General features: G+C 38.5%; 1 protein-coding gene across 1 annotated transcript; it reads right to left on the reverse strand.

The window, feature by feature from the left end:
* On the reverse strand, positions 1-26,968 carry zgc:154142 (uncharacterized protein LOC555481 homolog). The gene is made up of 25 exons (XM_044113409.1): positions 26,806-26,968; positions 24,732-24,850; positions 23,454-23,547; positions 23,146-23,286; positions 20,943-21,040; positions 19,597-19,723; positions 18,614-18,820; positions 15,402-15,617; positions 12,506-12,646; positions 11,042-11,287; positions 10,752-10,937; positions 9,285-9,394; positions 9,078-9,178; positions 8,006-8,283; positions 6,916-7,079; positions 6,653-6,836; positions 6,343-6,561; positions 5,008-5,142; positions 4,706-4,927; positions 4,446-4,628; positions 3,798-3,910; positions 2,925-3,019; positions 2,405-2,694; positions 1,489-1,649; positions 1-332 (listed from the first exon to the last, which is right to left on the reverse strand). Exons 1-25 carry the CDS (start codon positions 26,954-26,956, stop codon positions 144-146), a joined length of 4,170 nt encoding a protein of 1,389 aa, XP_043969344.1. The 5' UTR covers positions 26,957-26,968; the 3' UTR covers positions 1-143.
* Positions 26,969-27,109: the final 141 nt, after the last annotated feature.

A 27,109-nucleotide genomic window follows, 5' to 3' on the forward strand; every position in this document is an offset into this window, starting at 1 on the left:
TGCAAATATATTCAATTTTATTTGAACATAAATGTGATTGTAAACAAATACAAACATTATTAAATACTCTCTACTCTCACTTTTATGTAGTTAAGACAATAAAACACAACTCTGACAGCATTTCATCTTGATCTGTGCAGATTTCATATCGTTTTGTTATTTTCATAAATGAACTTCCGGATGCTGTTCTCGATCCAGTGGCTGAAGGCCGACACTCGGGTGAACACCGACGGTTTCTTGTCTTTGATGCAGCCCTGCGGTCCGAAGCTGACCACACCGTGCACCTCCCATTTCCCAGCGGTGGAGCAGGCAAACGGACCGCCGGAGTCACCCTGCAGGGCAGCAGAACAAACTTCTGATGCATGAGGACGTTCAGACGAGACGACGACTCGTTTCTGTGTCCTTGAATTTGGGGCGAACGGTTTATTAATAACCTGGGGGAGTGAAACCTGACTGAGGTTTTATTGACCTGTTTAGTGCTTTCTGTAGCTCTGAGACTCTAATTGTCGCATGTTCCTGCTCGCATGGTTGGTCATTACGACAAACAGATAATGCCAGAATGTTCTTTTTGTCCAATTATAGCTGCAATCTGGGCAGCGGCGATTTCTAATCAAGGTTGAGCGACCGCAAACAAAACAGCCGGCTGATTGTGGAATAAAAAGACGACCCAGCTACGTGACACTTATGTAACGTTGGAAGACTTTTAAAAAAGAAATCATCAGTTTTTCAAAGTGGGCTTCCTGGTTGGCCACAAGGGGGCGCTACTAAGGCCTCAGAAAGTTAAATGAAGAATTTTATATGATGCTAAAACTTGGAAATTTCAGTTTGAAAAGTTGAAAATTAGTTATAAAAAAATCAAATTTTACACTTAGAATTTGTGATAATAAATTTAAAAATTTAAAAATTTTAAACTTTGTCAAAAATTTGCTAAAAAACTCAGATATTGTGAAAAGAATTTTCTAGAAAAATATGTGAAATTTCTGCAGGATCAAAAATCTGAAAAATTAAACTTCTAACACTGAAAATTTCTGAAAGTAGAAAAATTTTAACTTCTGAAACTGAGAAATTTTAAGGTGTTTTTGTATAAAATTCCTGAGATTAATCTAAAAATTTCTAAGTTTTTCGAACATTTTTTTTTACTTTTCAAAGTCACAAATTTCCTTGTTTTTCTTCGAACAAGTTTCTCGGTAAAAATATATTAAAAGAAACTGTCCAGCAGTTCTAAAATCTCATGACTGACTAAGTCAGAAGTTATGAGGCAGAATTCAATAATTATTAAATAGTAAATAACAGGGGAAAAAAACACAATTAAAAGTTTCTTCACATGTTTTGCAGCATGTAAAGCATGCTACATTGTTTGTGGGTTTGCAAAGGGATTTCCCAGCAAGTAGCTAATGCTGCTTTGGGGACCAAGGCATGGAAAGGTTTGTGAACCCCTGGTCTAAACTGTCCTGGGTTTATTTTCAGAGTGTGTGGTTGTGTGCGAACCTGGCAGGCAGATTTCAGCTCGTCGGGGGATTCATAGCCGGCGCAGATCATGGAAGGCCGAACCGTGTCCCACCAGTACGAAGGTTTGCTGCAGGTCTGGAAGTCAACAACTGGAAGAGCTGCTTGGTTCAACGACTTAGCCACAACAGGGAACAAATTACCTGAGAAAACCAAAATGTTTCAGATGTTACAAGTTGTGAAATCTATCACCAGGGCTTGTTACTAATGTCTGTTCCAATATTTTGTACTGAAGTTGGAAAAACAACGTTATAGGCTGCTGCTCCCCCTGCATGGATAAACTACAAGACTCTTAAAACCCTCACACTGGAAAATAATAAAGTCTTACCAAGTATTTTTGGTCCATTTTCTAGTGCAAATGTCTTAGTACACTTGAAACAAGACAAAACTAACATACAAGTAATTTTTCAACAAGACACAGGAGCTTGTTTTAAGTCAAGTCCTTCATATTTAATGTGCTGGTTCCACTGGCCGATTATTTCACTTATAACTAGTAGAGGTGGGTGATATTGCCAGAAATTTTTATTAGAATATATTTTCTTAAATACCTCGACAACAATATCACAGATGATATTCCACATTTCTACTTTTTTGTTTTTGTGGCGTGAGTGGATTCTTTAATTTATTCATTTAACTTTTTTTTTTTATAAACAGTCGCTAGATTAAATATATCAATTACACAATACTTTTAGTGCACCAAAGAAACTACAAAATACATAAATATAAAAGATGTAAACTAATTTGGCTAACAAAAAAGTCTGAAATAAGCTGTCAAATAGAAATAAAAATACTTAAAACTGTTGTGGTTCAACAGAACATTTTAATAAAACCAAGAATCTTGTTTTAATATAAAAGGAAACTTTTTTATTAAAAATACTCAACACCAAAATATGTCTACCTTTCTCGTCTCCCCATCCTGTGACGAAGCACGGCGTCCCCGCCGGCATCACGGCTCCGGGCTTCGGCAGACAAACGGGGCTGATTTCCCTGGTCATGTTGACGGGCTCGCTCAGATGCACCAGGGCGATGTCATCGGTGATGTCAGAGGGATCCTGCTCATACACGAAGCCCTCGTGTCGGATTATCTCGTCCACCTGGAAGCACTTCTCCGCCGAGGGAACGTCCATGGAGGAGTTCATGTGGTGTTTTCCCAAACACATGCGGTGCAAGGAGGGTTTGTTCAGAGGGCTGAGGAGCACATAGGACATTAATATTTAATATGCTTCAATACTCTAACAGTTATCGATTAAACATGATTTAATAGAAAGCAGAGCAGGTAAATAGATTTTCAGAGTGCTTAGTGTCAAAAACAACTGCTTGAATGTCAAAGATGGAGCTGAGACAACTAAACAACCAACTTAAGCTAAAATGTGTTGATAATACAATAAAAAAGTTTATTTATTGTGAAAGATACTGACAACATAAAACAGTGAGCAGCAGTAAGGACCCATTCCTCGTGAATCAAAGAGCCTCCACAGTTGTGCAGGTATGGTATGGGAGGCAAGAGTGTCGCCTTCAGAAACAAGAAAACAAAACAACATTATTTTAAAATTAGAACATTTATTAATTTAATAATAAGAGGACACACCTACGTCAAAGTATTAGGGAAAGGCTAAAAGATTATTTAAAATTATAATAAGTCATAATATTAGAAGGAAAAATTTATAGTATTATGAGATAAAATCAAAATATAGAGTCAAAATATTAATTCAATTCAAAAATACTTTATTAACACCAAGGGGAAATTAAGTAATAAATAATAAATGAAAATAATAAAATTTTATAATAAACTAAAATTAAATAATAAATACCAGAATAAGTCAGAATAATATGAAAATAAAGTAATAATTTAATGTGAACTACAGGCAGCTACATTAAAATGTGTAATGTTGAGCATCTCTCAACGTTATTCTTTGTTGTTGATTTTGCAAATAAGGATAAACCTCATCTTCTAACACATCAGCATCAAATTATTATCAGCAGCTGGACTTTGAAATATTGTGCAAATGACTGAGGGACTTCAAAGAAGAACCAACGCTGCTGAACTTTGCTCTCATTAAAGGAACTTTTTCCTGTAATTTTTATTGTTAGTTTCTAGTGTTTTAGGTCCAGAAATTCTCAATTTAATAACTAGAAATGACAGGACTGCTGAATATAAACAGACTACTGTGTGAGTTTTTCTAAGCATTGGAGCAAAAATAATCATGGAAACAAAAGTGTAAATAGTCCTAAAAAGCTTTTTTTCTAATTACTTTATAACAGGAAGGCGGGAAAGCAGAAGGTTATTGCACCTGTATTGAGACCTGCCAAGGCCAGGAGTGCGGGATGGCCTCCTCCCCGTTGACAACACGCTGAGTCGTCGTTTTAGGTTTCACTGCTGGATTTCCACAATCTTCTGGCCAATCTGAGAGCAGAAAGTTTGAAACCTAAACTTTATGCTGTAATCCAGGACTAAGAATGTGTTTATATGTCATCAACAAACTCAATCAAAGAGCTTACACTGCAAAAACACAAAATCTTACCAAGAATTTGCATCTAAATTATAGTGCAAATATCTCTGTACTATCTTAATTAAACTGTCTTTGGAAAACAGTGTCTTCAGTCAGAGGCCTCTTCAAATGTGCTGTAATACAGACCGCTACAGCTAACAGCCAGCATCACTATCTACAATAACTCCTCGACAATTTGAATTAACAACATATCATTTCCTATTGGGATCAATAAAGTACTTTTGAATTTGAACTGTACATTTAAAATAAGATAACAGGAAAAAAAGTAAAAACATGCTGACATGGTGCTACTCTTCCATGAGGAAATGTTTGGGTGCTCTTCCCACCTCTGAAGATCAGGACTATAGAACAACATGTCATCTATTTGTCCCAGCATTAAGAAACCTCAGAGGAGAGTTAGCAGCAGCTAGTTTAGCTGGTTCCACTCACTGATAGTGATGTTGTCCCAGGGGTTTGGAGGAGGAGGAGGTAAAGTCGGAACAACAGTAGCATTAGTGGTCCAGTAACCTCGAAAACCTTTCTGCTGATCTGCACCATTACTCAAAAAGCGGATGACCGCCGTGTTGCTGGGGATGGTGATGGTGGTTGGTGGGGCGAAGCCGCAGAACCGACCTGGATGACAGAAAAAGAAAACAAGGTTACTAAAGAATTAACTGAACAAAGATTGAATCTGTGTGAGGGCAACAAACCAAGTGATGCCATGGTTTCTCCGTTAAAGATCTCCACGTAGTCCACACAGTTTCCAAACATGTTAACAGCTTGCAGCTCGAAGTCAGTGAACGCCACGTGAATGTTTTCTGCCGAGGGAACGTTGATGAGCCATGTGCAGACGCTCTGCGCGTTGTAGTCACTGGGCCAGTTTGGAGAGGTGATTTCCCCCTGGTTGCTGCTGAAACGTCCTCCACATGGAGCTGCAGCAGAATGAAACAACACGTCATGTGACAGCTGCATGTGTTGTGTCTCATTCCACCAGGTTTACATCCCGTCTCACCCTCTGTAGGGTCCACCGCCTTCCAGGTCACAGTGAAGCCAGAGTCGACCACCTTGCCGTTAGTGGAGAAGCTGATTTGAAGTTTATTTCCATCACTCACCAAATCTGCAGGGGGAACATGACTGCAGTAGATCCCTGTTGGAAACAAGAAGGAATTCTTCAGATAGCAGTTATGTTCTTAAATATTATTTTATCAATCAAATCAAAGCAGTTTTTATGTGTATGCTACCAAATTGCACCAATCACTCCCTTCACTTTTTCGCCAAAACTCGATCATTGAAATTCACACAAAATCAACAGATCCTCACACTTTTTTGTGCTAATGCATAATTGTGGATTTACTGCAAAATTTCCTCACAAATGGCAAAAACGATGGGGATTAAGTGATGCTACTTCACACCTGTAGATGGCAGTATTTCATGCTTCTACTACGCTGCTGCCTCAGCTTTACTTAATGTCAAGTGACGAGTAACAAAATGTGACATTTACTGTCATGCAGAAGCGCAAATATTGCAAAATGTCTCGTAAATATTTCTAAAGTGGCTCCACATAATCTCCACCCAAAAAATCTGAAAAACAATCATAATCTTGGTGGGACAGTATTATTATCTTTCTGCAAGGAGTTTGCATGTTCTCCCTGTGCATGGTGGGTTCTCTCCAGTTTCTCAAGCTTCCTCCCACAGTCCAAAAACATGACTGTCAGGTTAATTGGTCTCTCTAAATTCTCCCTAGGTGTGAGTGTGCGTGTGAGTGGTTGTGTGTCCTGTGTGTCTCTGTGTTGCCCTGCGACAGACTGGCGACCTGTCCAGGATGAACCCACCTCTCGCCCAGATCATAGCTGGAGAGGAACCAGCAACCCTCCCGACCCCATAAGGGACTAGGATGGTATAAAATGGATGGATGGATCTGCAGGTTTAAGTCAGACCTAAAACCTTCGACATTTGAGTCCAAGACGCATTTTTTTTTCACATGTTGTTATTCTTTTTATGTGCAAGAAGCTTTGTATGGTCCCTTAATAGATAAAATAATGTATTTCATTTTTTAGATCCTTATTTGTAACTCTAGTTTTACAATTCTATAAATTATGATTTACTTGAGACGTATTCATAAGAAATCACAAGTATTTGTTGTTTATCTAGTGGATTTATTCCTTTGGAGATTTTAATATTTTGCTCTTGCTTTGTTCTTTATGGGCAGGTTTTGTTTTGCAAGTCAGGAAACATTCGAGCAAGAAGAAGGAGGTCAAAAATGTCAATCTTTCGCAGGAGCAACACTTTGTCACCTGACTGACATGTTTTTGCTGAAAATAACAGGCTGTGGCAGACTTTCACACACCCAGACTTCCCAGATTGTCTGTGAGGCTGACTTTGTCGTTCATGCACAGCTGACTCTCCTCCAGGGAGAAACTGGCGAAGTGGAGGTGCACCAGTTTCCCTGCAGGCGCCTCGATGTTCCACTGGCAGCGGGCGTTGTTGCTGTAGGCGGCGGGGTAACTCATCGACGACACTGTGCCGCCTTCGCCGGACAAATACTTCGGCCCTCCACAACCTGATGCTGCACAGAAAAACCACAAGGTGAATAATGGGAGCACTCATGCTCTGGTTTTCTTGACAAAGTGGGTGATTTCAGGCAAATAGATTCATACTGTGCTCATTGTAGAGCTCCCTGCGGATGACATTTGAGATCCAAGGAAGGTAGGCTGAGGAGCGGGTGAACACGGAGGGCTTTTTGTTCATTATGCATCCAATAGGACCGAAGCTGGTGATACCATGAACCTCCCAGAGACCACCAGGTGCGTCTTGGCAAACCAGTGGACCCCCCGAGTCTCCCTGTCAAAGTTACAAACCCAAAATGAAACACATTCTTCACAGAGTGTCATTTTATTTCAGCTTCTGTGGCTTGTTTTACCTGACAGACAGACTTCAGCTCGTCAGGTAGTGTGTATCCGCAGCAGATCATGGAGGTCTTCACCTGGAACCACCAGTAATCCATTCGTTTACAGGTGTCATACGGGACAACAGGAAGGGCCACCTGGTTGAGCGTCTCTGAAGCTTTAGCATTCATGAAATCACCTGATTAAACACATAAAGCATTTTGATGATCAGGAGGAATATTTCATTTTCTGTCCAGCAGGTGGCATAAAACCTTTGAGACACAGACTGGAGGATCAGTGTTGCCAGATTGGGCTGGTTTCCACTCAATTGAAATGAACAGCTAAAGTGTGGTATTAATATTTGGGCTGCTTTTCAAAACATTTGGCTGGTTTTTAGGAAATGTTGACAGGGAAAATATTTCTTATTGTGTGAAAGGAAAGCAAAACAATTTAAAAAAACCAAACAAACAATGTTCTTGCGCTCATTTTATTAGTTCCTGTATTCTGAAATATCATATGAAGTATTTTTGGTGTAGTTTCTACTGCAAATATCTTAGTACACTTGAAATAAGATAAATCTAACCACAAAAGAAAAAATCAGCAAGAAAAAGGATTTTGTTTTAAGTCAATAATACCTTAATATTGATGAAAAATAATTAGTTCCACTGGCAGACTGTTTTTCTTCCTGGGACTTTTTTAAAATCAAAAGTAAGTAATTATTGACTTAAACTAGTTCCTCTTTTTTCTGAAAAGTTACTCATGCTTTATTTCAAATGCACAGGAAACTAGACCAAAAATACCAAAGATTTTGTGTTTTTGCAGTGTAGAACCTGTCCAATGTGACATCAACAATGATTAATTGTCGTTGGTTGATTAAGTGTCGTAGTAGTGGTGTATCATAGAAATCCCAATGATATAAAAACTAAAAGTCTCATGGCATCTGGTTCTGGTCAGCCAACCAAAATAATGTGAATTTAGGTTAGAGGCTGAGATTTGGGCTGTATTTTTTTTTGTGTTTTTTGATCTGGGGACCCAGAGGATCAAGCGGCAGTTTGATACTCTACACTGGTTTGAAAATGGAAAAATGACCGACTAGCTTTGCTGAACATGAAGAAGAAACAGCACCTGTCTCGTCCCCCCAGCCTGTGGCGTAGCACTTCTTTCCTTCAGGAAGGATTTCCTCCTCAGAGGGAAGGCAAGCGAAGGAAATCTGATCTGTGGGAGCGGCGTCCTCAACCAGCCTCACCAGCGCAATGTCAAACTCCACAGTGGGAACTGTGGGATACTGGAAGCCCTCGTGGCGATAGATGCCAGAGATGCTGATGCAACGTTCACTTGGCTCTGCGGTGGTCAGGTTGTGTTTGCCGAGGCACATACGCCAGCGCTGCAGCTCATCTGCATATCTGGGGGATGAATTAAATGAGGGTTAGACTTTATTTTATTAAGCTATAGAGCCTGGCAAAAGTTTTCACATCTCTTGAACTTTTTTACAGGTTAATGAAAAAGCTGTATTTCAAGAGTTAAATAACTTCTTAACTATGACCAGTCAGAGCGATTTCTGTGCTCAGTACAGTAGCTCCAGTCAAAGTGTTCAATGTGTACACTGCAAAAACACAAAATCTCACCAAGTTTTTTTGGTCTCGATTCTAGTGCAAATATCTTAACGCACTTGAAATAAATCAATAATAGCTCATAAGTAACTTTTCAGCAAGATATAGGAACTTGCTTTAAGGCAATAATTCATAAATATTGATGAAAAAGTATTAGTTCCACTGGCACATTATTTCACTGATAACACGGGAAAAATGTTTTGTTATAAGTAAAATAATCTTCCAAGTCATTTTTCATCAATATTAAGGATTTATTGACTTAAAACAAGCTCCTATATCTTCTGAAGTATAAAAAGTTACTTCTCAGTTAATTTTTGTCTTATTTCAAGTGCACTAAAAACTAAACCACAAATACTTGGTTGGATTTTATGTTTTTGCAGTGTATGAACTGGAGAACAACCACAGCGTTTGTACAGTTTGTGTACAGTGCACCATGTGACCGAGTTGGGTTGGACTTTCTGGTACAGTTCTTGATGGTTATGGCAAATTAATGTAATTATTTCATGAAGAAGGAACTTTCAGGGTGATAAAATGGCTTTTTGTCAAGTTCACTTTGCATTTAGGAGATTATTTTTTCTTGTATTTACCTTATGAAGCAGTGGGCCGCTGTTAGCACCCAGTTTTTATGAATCAAAGTCCCACCACAGGTGTGAAAAAACTTGGGCTCAGGCTGACTGGCAGGCCAGACCTGAAAGAAACACACAAAAAAACAAGCAGAGAGATGAAAACTGCATCAGTCTGTAAACCGTAGCTGCTCCTGTAAACTCTGATGCGTTTTTTGTGAACATTCCCACCTGCATGGACACCTGCCAGGGCCAGGAGTGTGCTACAGCTTCCTCTCCATTCACAATGCGTGACACAACAGAAGGAGGAACGGCCGGTTTCCCACACCTTTCGGGCCAATCTACAAGAGATGTTTGTGTTTGAGTACAGGCAGAATAACAAGCAGAAATCTGCTGCCCACAGATGAACCTCTGTTTTGCACTGATACATATTTGCCAAAATTATTTTTGCAGAGACACACGGCTGACGTTGCCGCTTCAAAACACACGGCTCCACTACAACTTGCTGGGGAAAGATAATTTCTGTCAAAATGCAAATTAAAATTGTACATTCATTTTGTTTGCCCAGACAGCAAATTATTTTTTCTGCTCCTTTCTGTAACCTTGCTAATAAGGAAACTGTCTGAGCTTGGCAGGAAAATGAAATCCTATAAAAACAGCGCTGTCCATCTATCAAACTCTGTTTAAGAAATTGCTTTGTCAGTGGCTGCAGCCACCTGGGGCTCCTCTCTGGATGAAGAATGGAAATAAGGTGACAACCAGCAAAGGAAGGGAAGTGAAGCAGCAGGTCACCTCACACTGTGTTCTCAGCATCCAAAACAACCGTGTTTGACCGTTCATCTAGGAGGTGAGGGACTCGGCGTTCGCCCAAACACATTCCTGCTGTACTAAACTGGACCTCATGTTGAGTATAGAAACTTGCAACTGGACATCAGAGATACCAAGACTAAGCAAACATCAGTAGAAGGAATGATTAACGCTAATAATAAATCCTATACATTGATTCCTCTTTTGGAGGTTTTTGTGGTTAGAAAAATGGCCTGAAGTAAACTGGACCTAAATTATATATCACAGTTAAATAAGTTATAAACTACTGTTACAGAAATGTAAAGGTTATGCTTCACAATATTCTGGGTACTTTTCCAGACTAAGAAGTTATTTTTCCTTTCACTTATAGGTTACTTTCCTACAAAGTTACAGTTCTGATCAGCCATCCATTTTCTAACACTCTTGTCCCTACTGGGGTTTGGGAGGGGTGATGATGTCTATCTCCAGCAAACGTCAGGTGAGAGGCGGGGTCACCCTGGACAGGTCACCAGTCTGTCGCAGGGGAACACAGAGATACACAGGACACACAACCATTCACACACACACACACACACACACACACACACACACACACACACACACACACCCACGCACACACACACACACACCTAGGATGAATTTAGAGAGACCAATTAACCTAACAGTCATGCTTTTGGACTGTGTACAGACTGGACCGGAGTACCTGGAGAGAACCCACGCATGAACATGCAAACTCCCTGCACTAAGACCCCAGGCCAGGAATCGAACCCAGGACCTTTCTGCTGCAAGCTCTACCAACTGCGCCACTGTGCAGCCCAGTTCTGATCAGTGTAGCTTTATTCTTTCCTCTTTAATATAGTTAATGGCTTTATGCTGACACTGATAGTCTACCTATGGGGATGCCGTCCCAGGGGTTTTTTTCAGCAGGTGGCTCAGTGGGAGCAGGGACACTGGGATCTGTAGTCCAGTAGGCTCTGAAACCTTTAGCCTCAGTAAACATGTCTGCGTGAAAACGGATCAGCAGCCTGTTGCCTTTGGTTTGGATGCTGTTGGGCAGGTTTGTTCCACATAAAGGTCCTAAATGAAACCAAAAATAGTTAGTTTGTAGAAAGTAAAAACATAGAGGCTGTGTAACTGAATTATTAGTGATTACGATAGGGGGGAAAATGACCCTTACTTACCATGTTTTTGATTCAGTGCGCTAGTCAAGCCACTGATGTCAAACAGCATCACATTGTCGTAGCACTTAGATGTGATAAAGTCTTTGGCTTCCAGGTCAAAATGAGTGAATGTCAAAGTGATTTTCTTCCCTAAAGGCACAGCAATGTTCCACATGCACTCCGTGTTGGCCTTGTAGTTCATCGGCCAGTTCTGGGATTTGATAACACCAGTTTCCTCTTTCGAGGAAAAGCCACATCCCTGGATGTCTAAAAAGCAGAAACAAATAACATGAAGTTGGATGGTATGACACATGAAGGAAAGAGTAAGTATTTAAACAAGGCATTGTACACTTATCTACAAGTCTACTGCAGGAAATACATTTTTCAAGCAAACCGAATGAGAACAAGAATTTTGCACTTTGGTTCAACAAATTGTACAAAATGAAAATATCTCACTCTGCAAAAGCAGTTGCAATGCTACAGAAGCTGAGAGGAGTCATGCACAGAAATAAATTTTTATCTGTGTTTGAGGGTAAGGTATTTATCTTATCTAAAGACAAAACTGTTTTTCTCAAGATGAAGACTGCTACAATCAGTTATTACATGATCAAAATCAGGAGACAACTGTTGAGAATCAGGGAATCTTAAACAGCATAACTAAGCAAATATAATCTGGGAACTGAAAAATCCTACAGTAAACCATTACTTAAATAAAACAACATAAAAAACATACAATGTTATTTAGTTCTATTTTGTTTAGATAATGATTTCAGGACTTGTTTTCCTACTTTTTCACAGTTCTGTTGCTTTTTCTTTCACAACACCATTTCTTCACCATCTGGCTTCTTCAGGAAGCCCCTTAAAGATGCCACTAAATTGCGAGCAGTAACTTTAATCACATTTTCAAATTTACTGATATTTGTGGAACAGTGGAGAAAAAAAAACATTTCCAATAATGTCAGTTTTGTTTTTTAATATTAATTTAAATTTATGAAGACAACAATAAACCACAGATTTTTATCATATGAATTTTTATAATCGATTAAAAAGTACAATAAAGCCCCTCTTAGTGGACCTTCCAATTCATTTGTTTGTTTATTTAAGCTACGAGGCAGAATCAGTCAGAAAACAGGCATTAATGCTCAGCAGTGTAAAGAATGTGAACTGTGCTTAAATATTAAAGTCAAGGTATCTCTCCTGTGTTTGCGTGGATTAGGTGTTCCAGAGAAACATACAGTTCTACCTCTCCGCAATAAGTGGGGTTTTATATCTTATATGATGATAATCATTGTGATAAAAGATTAAAAGGTTTTTTCTGGCTCTTGAGTCCTTTTCTGTACTTTGACCCATGTTTCCCCAGAGTTCAGGCAGCTGCAGCAGCAGCCGAGAATCTGGCACAGTGATGTGTTTATAACTGGTTAACGAGACGTTGAGGTGCTTCAACAACTTCCCCCCTGAGCTGTGAAGGTGTTTCTAACATGCTACCTGCGATATCTTCAAGATACACCGCCTCAAACTCTGCAGAGAATCCTCGATCCGTGAGGCGACTGTCCGACTGGAAGTTGACAGAGATTGTGTTACTGGCGCTGACCACCAGTGGGGGCAGGATGTAGCCGCAGTGTGTACCTGAGAATGAAGCAGAGGAGCAGGGATAAAACAGGTTCATGTGGTGGATCGAAGGTCCTTTGAGCAGATAAGATTCGAAACTGTGAACAGGATAAGTGAACAATGTGTAGATAACAGATGATCTGGGTGCTGATTTAGATAATGTACCTTATTGCACATGTTGTGCTACGTGTGCATGCTGTTGATGGAGTATGCACTCTATTTTGTGATGACTGAAATCCTAACCTATTAAAAATTTATATTGAACAATGAAACAATAGACTTAATTTTATGTTATGTAGAATTAAGAATTTTGTTTTTAAAGAGAACCTGTCTGACAACATGAAGTAGAAAAAATATATCAAAAAACATCATATCATGCTTGAACCAAAGGAGGTTAAAGAATAAGCAAGAAAAATTACATTGACCATATAATTGTGAAAGCTTGTTGGTCAGATGAGATTGTTGTAAATATGCTACATAAGTAATCTTTGAAGTAAAAGCTTTTCTTTTTATGTCATTTGAAAACTTTATTTTGTATTTACTCATCAGATGATGATTCGAAAATGACAATAGAGCAAAACCAGAAAAAAACTGTCAGGTGGCATGGGCTTCTCCACAGCACACGGCTTTGCCATCTGGACAGAAAAATGCTAACTACCAACCAGCTGGCTCATCCAGCTGCATTAAACACTTTGAGCCCCTCATTACAAAAACACAGGAATCTCTTATTTCTATCTGTTCTCTCAGCTATAAAAAATCCTGATATCTAAAAGGAGAAGACAAGAAAACTTGAGGAAGGTTTTTTTAGTGTGTGCAGGTCAGCAAGCAGGTCTGCATAGAAACATAACCAGTAAAACAGCTTTCCTGAAGCTACAGAAGCCTGTAAGAACAGCAAAGATATACGAGGTTCCTATTGGATCATTACTGCATGAACAACTGTCTTCCAGTTGGCAACGAGTTATTTAACCGCAATTTTTACAATAAGTAGCTCTGCATCAATTGCAACACTGGATGGAAATGAATTTGATAACATTGCAGAAGCTTATTGAAACAATGTTACAGCAAATGTGTGATCAAATAGGGAGTCCAAGAAAATATTAGTATTTAGTGATATGTTTTTTGTTGATGTATGCCTAACATTGTCAGCCTGAAATAAAAATATGCACGCAATTGTGGTTTTTGCAAGAATGGTGCCTTGGGCAAGCCCCTCCTTTTACCGAACACCAACCAATTAAAATGTGTTTTTTTGGTTTTTTTATTTGTTTTTTTTGCAGCAGAAAGCAAGTAATGTATTCTCCCAGTACACAACAGCAACAAAGGAAAATTGACAGAAAAGATACATTTTATTTTTTGGGTTCCCCACTCCTTTCTGATGCCGCCCTGGGCAACTGCCTACACACCCCACATTAAAAAGTGCCACTCTATTTTCAGAAAATGAAAACTGCATTTTCAGAAAATGTTTTATTGTGTCAAACTAAACATGCCTGAAGATTGTTAGTTTTCCAGGCTTTTATACTCAAGAAGGTCAAAAGGAAGCCATTTTATAGAAATATTGCTCTCATTAATTCCTTTGAAACTTGTGAAATGAGGTGACAGCCGGCCAAGTGACCAGCTGTCACCTCATGGGAAATTTGTGCATGTAAAATTTTGATTTTGTACACAATGACTAGCAACGCAATACGACAAAGTTGAAAATTTTCAAACTATTGTAGCTCTCTGCTGTGGCAGAAAACTTTCACTTTTTGTTGTTGTTTGTTGCTCCCTGTGTGTCGAGTTCATAACGCACTAATTTAAACATAAAATATAACAATCTCCAAACAGTGAAGACAAAGAAGAATGAGATAAATCACTACCTCAGTGTAAAACAACATTTTGTGTTTTTATTTCTTTCATTTGGAGTTTTCCAGAAACAGGTGTTGTTTTGTCTTATTTTCGCTTCGACACATAAGCACATGCTCCCTCAGCTAAAAAAACACTGTCGTCGCCTAATTCAGAGAAATGCACAGTGAGAGTGTGCCTGGGCCTCAGTGCTTCAGTCCTCCAACACTCAGCAAGAGATAAAGCTGTCTCAGCCTCACTGCAGCCAATGAAGTGAATAATGAGAGGTAATTTATAACGGTGCGGCTCTTTGCAAGGCAGATCTTAATCAACAGTTTTACAGCAGGAAAAGCAGCAATTTAGCAATTTAGTGGTAACAGAAAGGTTGGAAGAAGATGTGCCAAACACACACTTAGGGTGTATATTAACAGATGCACATCAGTGTCTTTCATGTGACAGGAGTCTAACAGCAAACTAATATGTAGGTGCAGAATGTTCTTTAAAAGTTCACACTGCAAAAATACAAAATGTTACCAAGTATTTTTCTTCTAGTTTCTAATGCAAATATCTTAGTACACTTGAAGTATTACAAAACTAACGTACAAGTAACATTTTCAGCAAAATACAGGAGCGCATTTTAAGTCAATAATTCCTTAATATTCATGAATATGTCCTAGGTGTGAAACAATGTGAGCTTTTCCCAAAATAGATAAATAATAATATAGGTAAAATGTTTTGTTCCACTGGATTAATCTAACACTATAAAATATCTAGACCTAAGATAATAGATAATAACATAATTAAACTAGAGCAACAATGAATAGCTAGACACAAGAAATAAGCATAACTAGGAAGACTGAACTAAAACAGAAAACAGTCTGATCTGATTAAAGAAAGAGACTAAGGAGCACAGAATAATGAAAAGACCAAACAACCCAATAATCCTAACACTCACCCAGGATGCTGTAGTTGTCTGAGATGATCAGCTTGTCGTCTTTGCACTGTCCGGTCTCCCCAGTGATCGCCAAGTCTGTGATCTGCAGTTTAACCAGGAACCCTTTGGACACTGATATCTTCCAGGAGTTATTGGAATGAGCCGGGTATGAATTTGGGAAACCTGCAGACTGGATAACTCCTTTCCGTCCTTCAATGATTACTGGCCCCCCACTGCCTGCAGTGCACACACACAACACATGAACCTCATTAAGTACAATGTTGTTTTTTTCACTTTGATTTCTATTAATTAGGATATTTATTTTTCTTTGATTCACAGTTGAGGACTGGCTTGCTTCGAAACAGCTGCAGCATGAAGTGATTCACTGTACTGTACTTTAATTGGCCCCTGGAGAAAACTGATCTGTCTTATGTGGTCGCTATGACATGATTCAAGCTGGGTTTTACTTAGAAAGGCTCTCATGAAGCATCACAGTCACGTATGGTGCAGCAAAACATGATCTAGTTGGGAAACACAGTGCAGATTATGATTAATCATATTAATTATGATAATAAAAGTAGCAGTAGAAGCCACTGCCACCTTGATGTGGTCAGAATTAGTTCTTGTTTCGTTTCCCCATAAATGAAAATCCAGTTTTAATGCCGCTTTGATCGGCTTTACTATTTTTCTGAATTAAGTTATTGATGAAGCAATTGCTTCCTTTAACCTTACATGTATTTGTTAGTTTCTTTTCTCATGGTAAGTCCTCTTGCCTCAGTGTGGATTGGTGTTTTTAACTGTCTGAAATCACATTTATGCCATTACCTGCATTGGTAGCTTGTTCTTCTGTTTCTCAGAAAAAGTACTCCTGGTTCAGTGTTGTTCCTGTTTAACTGAGTCTCTCTTCTGGGAAAAAGCACCAATAGAACTATTGCTTTAGCTTCCTATGTAAGGTATTCCTTCTTCAAGGCCTCTGTGTTTGGCAGTGTTTCTTTGATGGAACAAAACATTGATTGAGCTATTTTTGCCATTATTCATACATGCACTTTGGTTTATCCTGCTTCACTGTGTCTAATCTCAGCAACTATTGCTGAGATTTTGGCACCTTTTTCTGTCTTTTCCCATAGAAAGACTTCCCCTTTTCAGTTCCCCTATGTTTGGCAGTGTCTCTTTAATGGAAGAAAATCTTTGAGCTATTTTTGCCATTATCCATGTAAACACGTTGTTTTCTTTCCTATAGAAAGTACTCTTGACGCAGTGTTTCTTCTGTTTAGCTGTGTCTCTATTCTGGGTAAAATCTCTGAACTATTGCTGCTATCAACTTTTTAAAGTTTATTTTGTATTTTGCTGTTGAAAATATTTATTTTTTTATGTTTGGCAGTGTTTCTATTTTGAGCTAATTTTTGTTATGTGTACACATTGTTTTACGCATAGCTTAGAGGTTCTGTGTGATTTCTCACATGCTTACATTTTTATGAAATTTTGCAAATAGGATACTAAAATGAATTGAATTGAACTTTTTAACTTTATGTTTATTCAACTCAGCTCATTATGAAAAGTATTTATTTTTTTCTTCCCCAAAAGAAACACCTTCAAACATTGAAGCAGGACTACTTTCTACTGGAAAAGCCAAAAAAGTTGCTGAAAAAGAGAAACAAGGTGCCTACAAAGTTAACGCAAATATTGTGATACAGCTAAAAAAAAAAGGCACAAACAAAACAAAAGCACTTACTTAGGAGTACTTTCCATGGGAATAGAAACAATTATTTGTCTATAAAGTGCATGTAAAATCCACATTCAGAAACCAAACATCAAACTATCTCAAGCTATAAAAGCTTTTATTCACTGGATTCATAGTCTGCCTTCTGTAATTATTCCTGCTTCAAGCATAAAAAGCGATGCGTAATTCTCAGCTGTTATTCTAAGATAGTCTCAGTCGGTTTAACTTCGAAACCTCATCATCTTTTATGAAGCGTGCCGCAGCATCTGTTAAGAGTAAAACTATTTCTAGCAACAACAAAAAAAATGCACCAGTCAGAAATGGCACATCAGAAACTTATCAGAAGAGAGAATGCCAAAAAGAGAAAATGAAAATATAAAAGTTAGACTGACAGTGACATCTGCAAAGAGAAACCTTGTCAATGCAACTCAGAGTTATGCAGAGCTCAGCTGTCCCAGCTCTGAGCAGGTTTCCCCTGCTCCTCCTGTCATTTAAAATGTAATAAGTCTTCAAATTTCCTCCACCAAAAAGATGAAAACTAAAGTTTCTACTTCATACTAGACCTGCAGGGATGAAAAAAGCTCCTTTTCCTGCTCATTAGTTAGTTGCCAAACTTTAGAGATTCCAGACCAGAAAATGACCAGAAACCCGTGACTCTGACTACCGATGGAGATTTTCTCTAATTCACACACAGATCTATAGGTAAATTCATCATTTGATAACAAGCAGTGCTGGAGAAAATTAAACCCTTTTAGCTCATATTTGATTATCATGATTGACTACAGCTGGTTATCTCTCTTTGCTGGGTCAAAAATGTTTTATCTTATAATAGCACAATCTAAGCAATAATTAGACCAGAGATCTCAGTGAAAATATAATGAGGATTGTAGATTTATACCAGCTGGGAAAATCGTTTCACCACATAATCACAAATTATTCAAACCACTTTGAATAATTTACAAAGTTATGGTAGAAATTCAGGATTCTCCCTCTCAGATGAAATTAACCTGCTGGAGAAGCGAACCAGAAACCACCAAAAGTTCAAGAGGCTCCCAGAAGCTTGATGGTAGCAGCATTATCCTGTGGGACTGTGTCACTGCCAGTGATGCTAATGCATTGCAGATCATGGATTAAATAACAAAAAAATTAGCAGTACATCAAAATATTTTAACCTCACCTAAAACTGACATTTTGATGGTTTGAGTGATTAAATATCATTGGAGGAATCAACTTTTACTGACCAAGTCAAAAAATTTGATTTTAGTTTCACACACTCACAGCAAAAAGATGTTAACTATACAACTCTAGGTATAATTTTGATCCAGTTTGTAAGAAAATCCACATTGACTTTAAAGCTTGAACCTAATTCTTGATTTTAAAATTCATTTGAACTTTCCTGTAATGAGTTTATATCTATATTCAGCCTTGAGTCGACAGGATTCCAACGAAACAACGTTTTTATCAAAAACAGGAGGAATGAAAAGAGTGACCCAGATTTGGAGAGAAAACTCACCGGACGTTGTGGGAGGTGGAGTAGTTTTGGTGGTGGTGGTGGACGGAGCCTTGGTTGTGGTGGGAGTGATAACTGGTGGAAGACTGGACTTTGTGTAGGTCGCCTGGAATCCTTTAGAGGTCAAGCTGTTGTCAGATTTAAAGCGGACAACCATTGTGTTGCGACTGGACTCCACTGGCTTCGGCACAGTCCCCCCACAAAATTTACCTGAGGGTAAAACTTTGTGTTAAATTCACAGAAATTTGTAATTTCATTGGGTTTAAAGTTGACTCTAAGTTCAACCACATTAAACTTTAAAAACTCTTTTGAATGAATAAGATTGGTGTATTCTACGGGTACTTTATTGCTGCTGTTCCTGTTTCTCCCAAGGGATGCACTGATCCATTTTTTTTCGCTTTCGATACCAATAACAATATCTAAGGTTTAGTTTACTTTCCCTTTGTGATCAATAAAGTATTTTTGAATTTAAATTGAATTTTTAGTATCAGCTGATAACCATCGGATACAGAAAAATCGTACTGAATTGACTCCAAACATTTATTCTTTTAAACAGAGGCAAAATGTTCTGAATTTAATAACTGCACCAGAACAACACACTAAAATACACCACTAGCTTCACAAGCTTGGTCAAACATTTAAAAACAACCTTAATCTGTTCAGGTTTGGAGCATAACGGCCAATGTAAAATAAATATTAAAGAAACTGATAAACAATATCAGTTCATGTTCAAACATGTAAAATAAACCACAACAAACCTTTCAAATTCTGAAATGGTTCAGAAAGTCCAATTAGAAATTCTAAATATAATGTAAAATAAATAATAACACATGATGCCACTCAGACCACAAAGCATAGAATTAGTCTGAATAGATCTGCCCTTCTGGATCGGGCTCGATGTCACTGATCTAGAATTTTTTTCAATATCCGAACTGATACAGATATTAATATCAGATCAGTGCTTCTCTATTTGCTCACTGACTTACCAACCAAAGCAGATCCGGCCTTGTGGCCGTCATAAATCTGAACAAAGTCTCCACAGACATCTGGGACGAGGTCAAAGGTGGTGAACGTCAGTCGGACCCGCTCTCCCTCAGGCACTGTAATTCTCCACTGATCCAAACAAAAAAACAAGCAAACACACATATTCATCGATAATAATACGCTGGGAAATAAACTGTGAGCTGAAACTGCAGAGTTAAAAATAGGTTTAAAAATTCTGCTAAATAATTAATGTAGAAAACGGATATGGGCGTCATGTTCTTTTTTGATGGCATGGCAACAACATGAGCAGCGTTTTCGACATACTGTAGCTCATACATAATTCCTTTAGAGAATCCACGTCTGCTCAGACAGACGGTGATCCGTCAAGCTGCTGCAACACCACACGACTTGGATCCCGACTGGCTCTGATTTACTTTAATTAGATTCACACATTCATTCTAAAAGGACTAGACATACGGACGTTTGAGGATGTGGAGCATGCTCTCATGATAAGGGTGTATTGTTTTTAATATGCAGGACCTTTATATCTTTTAGCTGACCTACTGATTGAAAAACTCTGGATTTAAAGGGGACCTAATAAGTATTTTGCACATTTATGCACTTCCATTTGAGTCTCAACTGCTTCTAAAAAAAGAGCTTGGAGGAAAAAAAAATCAATCCAGGTGGTTTTTGGTAATAAGTTAATGTTTTTGTGGTGTCTGGAAAATTTGCCGTTTCAAAAACCTCAGGAATGTAACATCAAAAATTAACAAACACTGCCTGTTTCTTAGCAACCCAAGCAGAGTTCCAGCAGTCTGGTCAGCTGGTTGTATCTCTGTATGCACTGTACAATGGCTGCTGGAAAGGACAAGAGTTTGTTGTTGGCTTACTATTCAGAAACCACTTGTTGCATTCTTGTTGGTTCTGCTGGAGCCTCTACCTCTGCTTTACAAAGATGCACGGTTGTATAATTGCACATCTGTTTGTAGCCATTTTAATGTGCGAGTGTAAACGTTGAGTTGGGGGACGTGACCAGCAGCAACCTATTTGGTTTTAAAGTGAAAAGACACCCTACAGCAGCTCAGGCTGACAGGTTTAAAATCTCATGATCTAAGAAGGATTTTGTGCAGAATAAAAAATGCCATGTACATGTTTTGTAAACCCCATAGACCAATCCTCCCCCGTTCAAGAAAACATAATAGGTCAACTTTAAATATTTGTTGTTTTTCAGTGTCGCATTACATATATACTGTAAATGTACATCATCAAATGACGTCCTGGAGAGCTTCATAAAAAAGCATGTCTGTATTCAGTGTGAGCCGTGGCTGTGCGCTGAGTGTGTTTGTACCTGGTACAGCGCTCCGTTTGGATAGTTCTGCCCCGGGAAGCCCGGAGTCATCAGATTCCCCTGATCACCTTGGAGGAAACCGCCGGCTCCGGCTATTTCTGGCAACAGGAATGAAGGACGCTTGAGCTGCGCTGACAACTCAAGGACACCCTCAGTGCGAACTCCTAATGCAGTTCCCCACCCTTTTATTCATTTGGCCGTAATGACCCCAGTTTTCACCCCACACTTTGTCACTCAGCAGCCTCCAGACCGTAAGAGCCTCTGGTGAAGGTGTGCTAAAGACCTTAAAATAGATTAATCTTTTATTGCAGCAATATTATCCCACAAGGAAAAACTGTATAATGCCAGTACATTAATTGGTTAGGGAAAAGATTTTATATTAGGAAATGATAGCACTCTACTAAATTAGCAGTGGGACAATTCCTATTGTGAGCCAAGTAACTTTTTATTAAGACTTCCTGTCTTCCTGGGGAAAATAACATGACAGAGGCCCTTTTCTGTAAGCCAGTCATCTAAATTGGAAAGACAAAAGTGCATGCATTCAGGTTACTGAAATTGATTAAAATGGGGATTTGTCACCTTTAAAATTGCCTATGTGAAATATTCCAGCAAAAGACAAAAACTAATCTGAATAAATACCAATCATTGCACACAATTCAGAAAGAGTCAAAATGTAGAGAATATTCTTCCGGGAACTTTGACCACACAGCGTTTCTTTATGCAATGGACCCCTACATATTTTTTGTGGACTGTAATTCCAAAATTTTTTGTGGAAAACCTGCCTATTTACTGACCATATCTAAAATATTCAAAAGAAAATGTGGCTAGGCAACTGAAATACTTAGCTGCAATGCTACTTGACAAGCTAATGGCTAGCAATGCCATTAGTTTTCCTTGCTGCTGATTGCCTGAATCCCAAAGAGCAGAAATAAGGAAGACTGCAGATGTTAGCTTCTGGAGTATCCCTAGGTGGTTTCCACTGTATAACTGTTTAACGTGTATTAAGGTATTTTTGGTGTTTAAACTGAATTAAATACGCAGTTACAAGCATTTTTAGTAGAGGTTTTAAGTGCTCTTAAAACGTCTACTGTACTGTAACGCACAGCTTCCCATCTAATGGTTTGTTTCCTCCACAGCGCCAGCTATGTATAACACGGTCTTCACTGCAGGCACACTCTTTCTATATTATGCAGTCTGAAGCTTTGACTGTGTATAAGCGCTGTTAGACAGCCATACTTTTAGATTTTGGTCTCTTTCAGTGAAAAGCTTTTTTAGAAACATGCTACAAGCCAAAATTGAGGCCTTGAGATCTAATGTGTTATCAGGTGCTGCATTAGGCAGATGTTTTTTTGTCAGAAAAGAAGGTCCCTACTCACCTAAACTCACCCATCTACAGTTATAGCAGCAAAATGAAAATGTTTCAAACAATGAGAGCTGCGTCAAGCAAGGGAAGATGAAACAAGGTTTACTTAGCATCCGTATCAGAAATAGCAGTAAGGAAAGAAAAATACATGCATCTAAAGCTTGTTAGAAAATTGCAGTAAGGGGTGGCATTTGGACTTGCCACAACAATTACATGATAATTACATGTGACCTAGTTGGTTTGGAAGCATAATGAGTAAATAGATTTTCTGTCCTACCGTCATAAATGCCACTGACTTTTTTTCTCCCCTCCAGGGGGTCTTTTGTGGGCTCTAGTGTTCCTTATTTGAAAATAGGCTGACAGGAAGGAGAAGGGGGAAGACATGCGGTGAATGTCGAAGGGTCCAGGAATCGAACCCGCGACCAGCGCGTCGAGGACTCAAGGCCTCCAAACACGCTATCCCCTACGCCACCACAGCACGCCCAAATGCCACTGACTTAAACTAGAAACACATGCTTTTGTCAGATGAGATAAATATTTAGCTTTTTGGCAACAGACACTCCAGATGTGTCTGGTGAAAACAAAGAGTGAAAAATATGGACGAGCATCTCACTGCAAAGTATGTGGCATGTTGTAGACCTCTTTACAAACATTTTAAATAAATAAATATCTGGTGGATTTAATGAGAAATTTGATATAATAAAAGAAATGATTCACCAAATGCAAAATGAACTTTTTTCTTATTGTCACTCAGACATAACTCCACTCCACCATCTTCATGTTTGACTTTTTATTTATATATTCACAGAATAAATGCAGTGGCAATAAAACTTGACTTACCCGATGCAAACTCTGGAGTCACAGCTTTGTAGTGAGCTTTAAATCCTTGGTCTGTTTTCCTATCATTAGTGTCAAAGAAGACAGTCAGGTGGTTTGAAAGAGTCACCAAAGGCTTGGGTTTTGTGTAGCCACAGTATTTACCTGCAGAAAAAACAAACACATTCAGCAGATGGAGAAAGTGTGTCTTTTATTTGAACTTCTCACTATTGTTTTTGCATTGATTTATAACAAATAATTTGTACAATAAGAATGCAAACTCCAATTTATTTAAAAAAGAATTTCCCTGTAAGCCTATGACATATATTTACTGATGCTTCCCAGTGTGTCTCGCAGTGTGACCAAATCTCCTGTGCAGAGCTGAGTTTCCTCCAAAGCAAACTCCTCAAACCACAGATGAATCACCTGCAGCACAAACAAGCAAAGTTGTTTCCTCCTCCTTATTTCTCTGCATCTGATAAACCTGTTTACTGACAGAACACACCAGAGTGAGCAGACAGTGGGAAATGTGAGGAAAAAAATATCCCTCTGACAGTAACATTTATGTTTAAGAGTGGAAATGTAGAGAAATACAGAGACACAGGGAAGAGCCACCACAGTGAAAGGAAGCAGTGATGATGAAGAGCGGGGAATGAAGGATTTTATTTTGTCCAGCGGGCCTGCAGAGGATTGCTGCGGAATATGAACCGGACCAGGCAGCCATCTGTTGATGATGCTGCCGTTGCATTTGGACCAGCTGTCCTCTGCTGCTTGGCTTCACACTACACAGTTTTCATAACACCAAGTTATGAAAACATTGTTGATCAGAAACCAGACACATGGAAGTCTGGTTAAACTGAGATTACAGCCAGTCTGAAGTTTGAACAAATTTTATCATTTGGAGATGATTGATTTGTTTAAGCCATGCAGGGATTTTACGGCACACAACTGCAATGATGGCTAAAATCAAGAAATGGCAACAAATTTTGTTGGATGACAAACTGTCCCAGAAGTTGTTGCGATAAATAATAATAATAATAATAATAACAATGATATTATTGTTTTGAGACCATTAAAATAATGGTACAGCAACACAAGGACACATTCTGAAATGTCAATCGAATTTAAATCCTAATGAACATTTAACAGTGGAACTGGAAGACATTTCAAATATCTAAAACAACAGAAACATTAAATAAATTGTATTATGAAGTCTCTGTAAAGACAATTATCTTTCAAGAAAAGGCCTCGTTGAGACCAAAGCCCGAAGACTTTTGTCATCCAGTTTTGGTAGAAAGAGAGAGAGAAAAGAAAAAAAACGATAAATCATGGAAATTATTGAGCTTGTTTTTATTTATCATTAATTGACTTATTTAATGACAAATAAGTCAATTTATCATTAATTGACTTATTGCTTACTGCGATAAGTCTAAAATTAGTATACAAACTGCAGATTTTTTGTATTTAACACAGGGTCAAAATTATACATACAGCCACTCATAATGAGAAGAAAGGAAGGATGACTGAAGGCTTTTACTGTAACTCCATGTCGTATTTTCTTTGGCTGTAACATTTTTTCTTTCGGATTTTCTCGGACGAGTGGCTCTGACCTTCTCAGGGTCCACAGTGATGCTCCATGTGCAGCTTACGCCGTTGTCGTAGCTGCTGGGGTAGTTCCAGCTGGTGAAGGTGCCCGACTCACCGGTCAACTCCTGCGGACCTCCACACCCTGAGCGTGGCCATGGACATCAAAGACAAATGTTGAAGTTTGGCAGTGCAGCAGAGAGCAGCTTTAGGAAGTAATATGGCTCCAGCTTCATTGATTTGTAAGCTTTATAATATTCATTATGTTACATTAAGAGGATTATTTTAACTCTAAACTACAAATGTTCATTTTTTGATTTCAGTTGTTGAAATATTAGCAAAAATCCTGGTTTTCTGCACAAATAACTTTGCAGCTGATGAAAAATTATGTTACAAATGGATAAAGTGTACTGCATTGTATTAAGATTAACAAAAGAAAAAGTGAGATTCCCCAGGTGATATTAAGCTGTGATCTACTTCTGTCATGGAGTCTAGATGACATCTGTGTTTAACAATAGCTAAACTGGGAGGTGGCTTGTTGCTGTAAGGTTGGCCATTGCTCCAGTCTCATAAAAATAAATACCTAATTAATGTGTCTGTTTAATTTGGACATTACTCTAAATCCAAAAAGTTTGAAGCAAACTGAGTCAACAAATTACAGTGCCTAGAAGCAGGTAAGCCTGTGACCAGTGGTGATAATATGCTAATGTGCTAATTTTTCATTCAGCACACTTTATCTTCCCCTGAAGAACATTGTCCAAATAAATGCTAAAACATTCATTTACCTGGCTGTTTCTTAAACATTCAGTTGAGGAAATATCAACATTTGTATTGACGTTTTGGTTATCGACTCTTAAGAAGTTAGACGCTTATATTCATGCTCTAATTTTGAAGTAGATTAAGAATGTCTATGTAACAGTTCGGTTTCCTCTCATCGTGTTCTTCACCGCTGATGTGGTGCAGTAAATGACACTTTGGCTATGTTCACACTGCAGCCAGAAATGGCCCAGATACTTTCTTTTTTTTTTTTTGCCTTAATACGACCTTTATCTGATCTTTTTATGACAGTCTGAACAACACAGATTTTTTAACACAACCCAGGCTACTTGGATATATGGGCCTAAATCCCGTCTTGTCATGTGCACATGTGTGTCCGCCGATTCTCTTCCCCCCCCCCCCCCCCCACGCCCCGCCAACAAAAAAAGAAGTGTCCTCCTTTTCAGAAACCTAAATCTGGTCACCCTATACAAGTCGCATATATTTGGAAGTGTGAATGACCCCGAAAAAAATAAATGAAAAATCAGATTACACAAAATAAAATTTTTTAAAAAAATCAGAATTGAGCAAATGGGCAATGGGCGAACAGAACCACTATTGTTCTGACCCAAAACTTATGCACTTTCTAGTCCTGTTGTGATTTTCTGTTTGAGAAGCAGACGCAGATGTTTGAGTGGGTTGATTCTTTCAATTCTTTACTTTGGTTTTGTCTTCTCTAACTTTTCTCTTCAAATGACAGTTAAGTATAAGAACTCCAAATGAAAGCACAAACCCCTTTCTTAAACTCACGAGAGCAGGAAGATTTGGTTAGCATTTAAACCTTTACATCACATTTAAATCTTATAATGAGTTATAATGTTTTTATTAAAAAATGAATCAATCTTTCAGAACTTATTTGGACAAATATGTTCATATAATGTTTTCTCTTTGTTCTTTTTTCTGCATTTGATTCAAGTGTAGATTAATGCATTCTGCTTTTGTTTTAAGCTTTTATTTTTTTTATTGCTTTGTTGCAGTATGACCTACAAATTAGTTTTAAACATTTGCATAGAAATGCATGTTTTACTTGGCTTTAAGGCCCCTTTTTGCCTCCCAAGCAGTAAAGTATATTAGCCGTTTTACTGCAGCTGCTAATGTAAATTGAGCTCCCTGGTTGTGATAAAATTGCTTTTCTTGCAATCAGCAGAATTTGTCTAATTGTCCCAAAGTCAAATCCTCATGTTCTTAGCTTTTTTCAGTTCTGCATGCTTCACCACAACGTTTTGTTCCTTCTCTGCTGTCTGGTGTCTAAACAAGCATATTTTCAGATGATAAAATACTCACCTTCTGATTGAGCAGAGGAATCAGGCTTGTCTGTAAAGTAGAGGGTAATGAGGGCGATGCAAACACACGTTATTGTTATGAAGAGAAACATCAACATTTTCTCCAGGTTGCTCAGTATCCTGGACCGACGTTTTCCCTTCTCCAAATCCATTTTCCTCACAGTGACGGAGATGCACCAGACTGAGCCTTCTTCACAAATTCACCGGCTTATTAACAATCCAAGGAGAAACATACCTGAACTTCGACCGCAGCCGTGAACCTTGAGCCTGCTCAGATGGGGTATTAGAGCCTCTCAGCTGGGGAG

This window comes from Gambusia affinis, linkage group LG04 (genome assembly GCF_019740435.1).
Source record: "Gambusia affinis linkage group LG04, SWU_Gaff_1.0, whole genome shotgun sequence".
NCBI lineage: Eukaryota > Metazoa > Chordata > Actinopteri > Cyprinodontiformes > Poeciliidae > Gambusia > Gambusia affinis.

Bases quoted from the DNA above. Each gene is read 5' to 3' on its own strand.
- zgc:154142 (XM_044113409.1), bottom strand. From the start codon at position 26,956: ATGGATTTGGAGAAGGGAAAACGTCGGTCCAGGATACTGAGCAACCTG. The intron at 23,287-23,453 runs GTAAATATATGT...TTTTTTCTGCAG, and splicing joins AGACACACTGGGAAGCATCA to GTAAATACTGTGGCTACACA. The intron at 3,911-4,445 runs GTGAGTGGAACC...TTCTGCTCTCAG, and splicing joins CTGGGACAACATCACTATCA to ATTGGCCAGAAGATTGTGGA.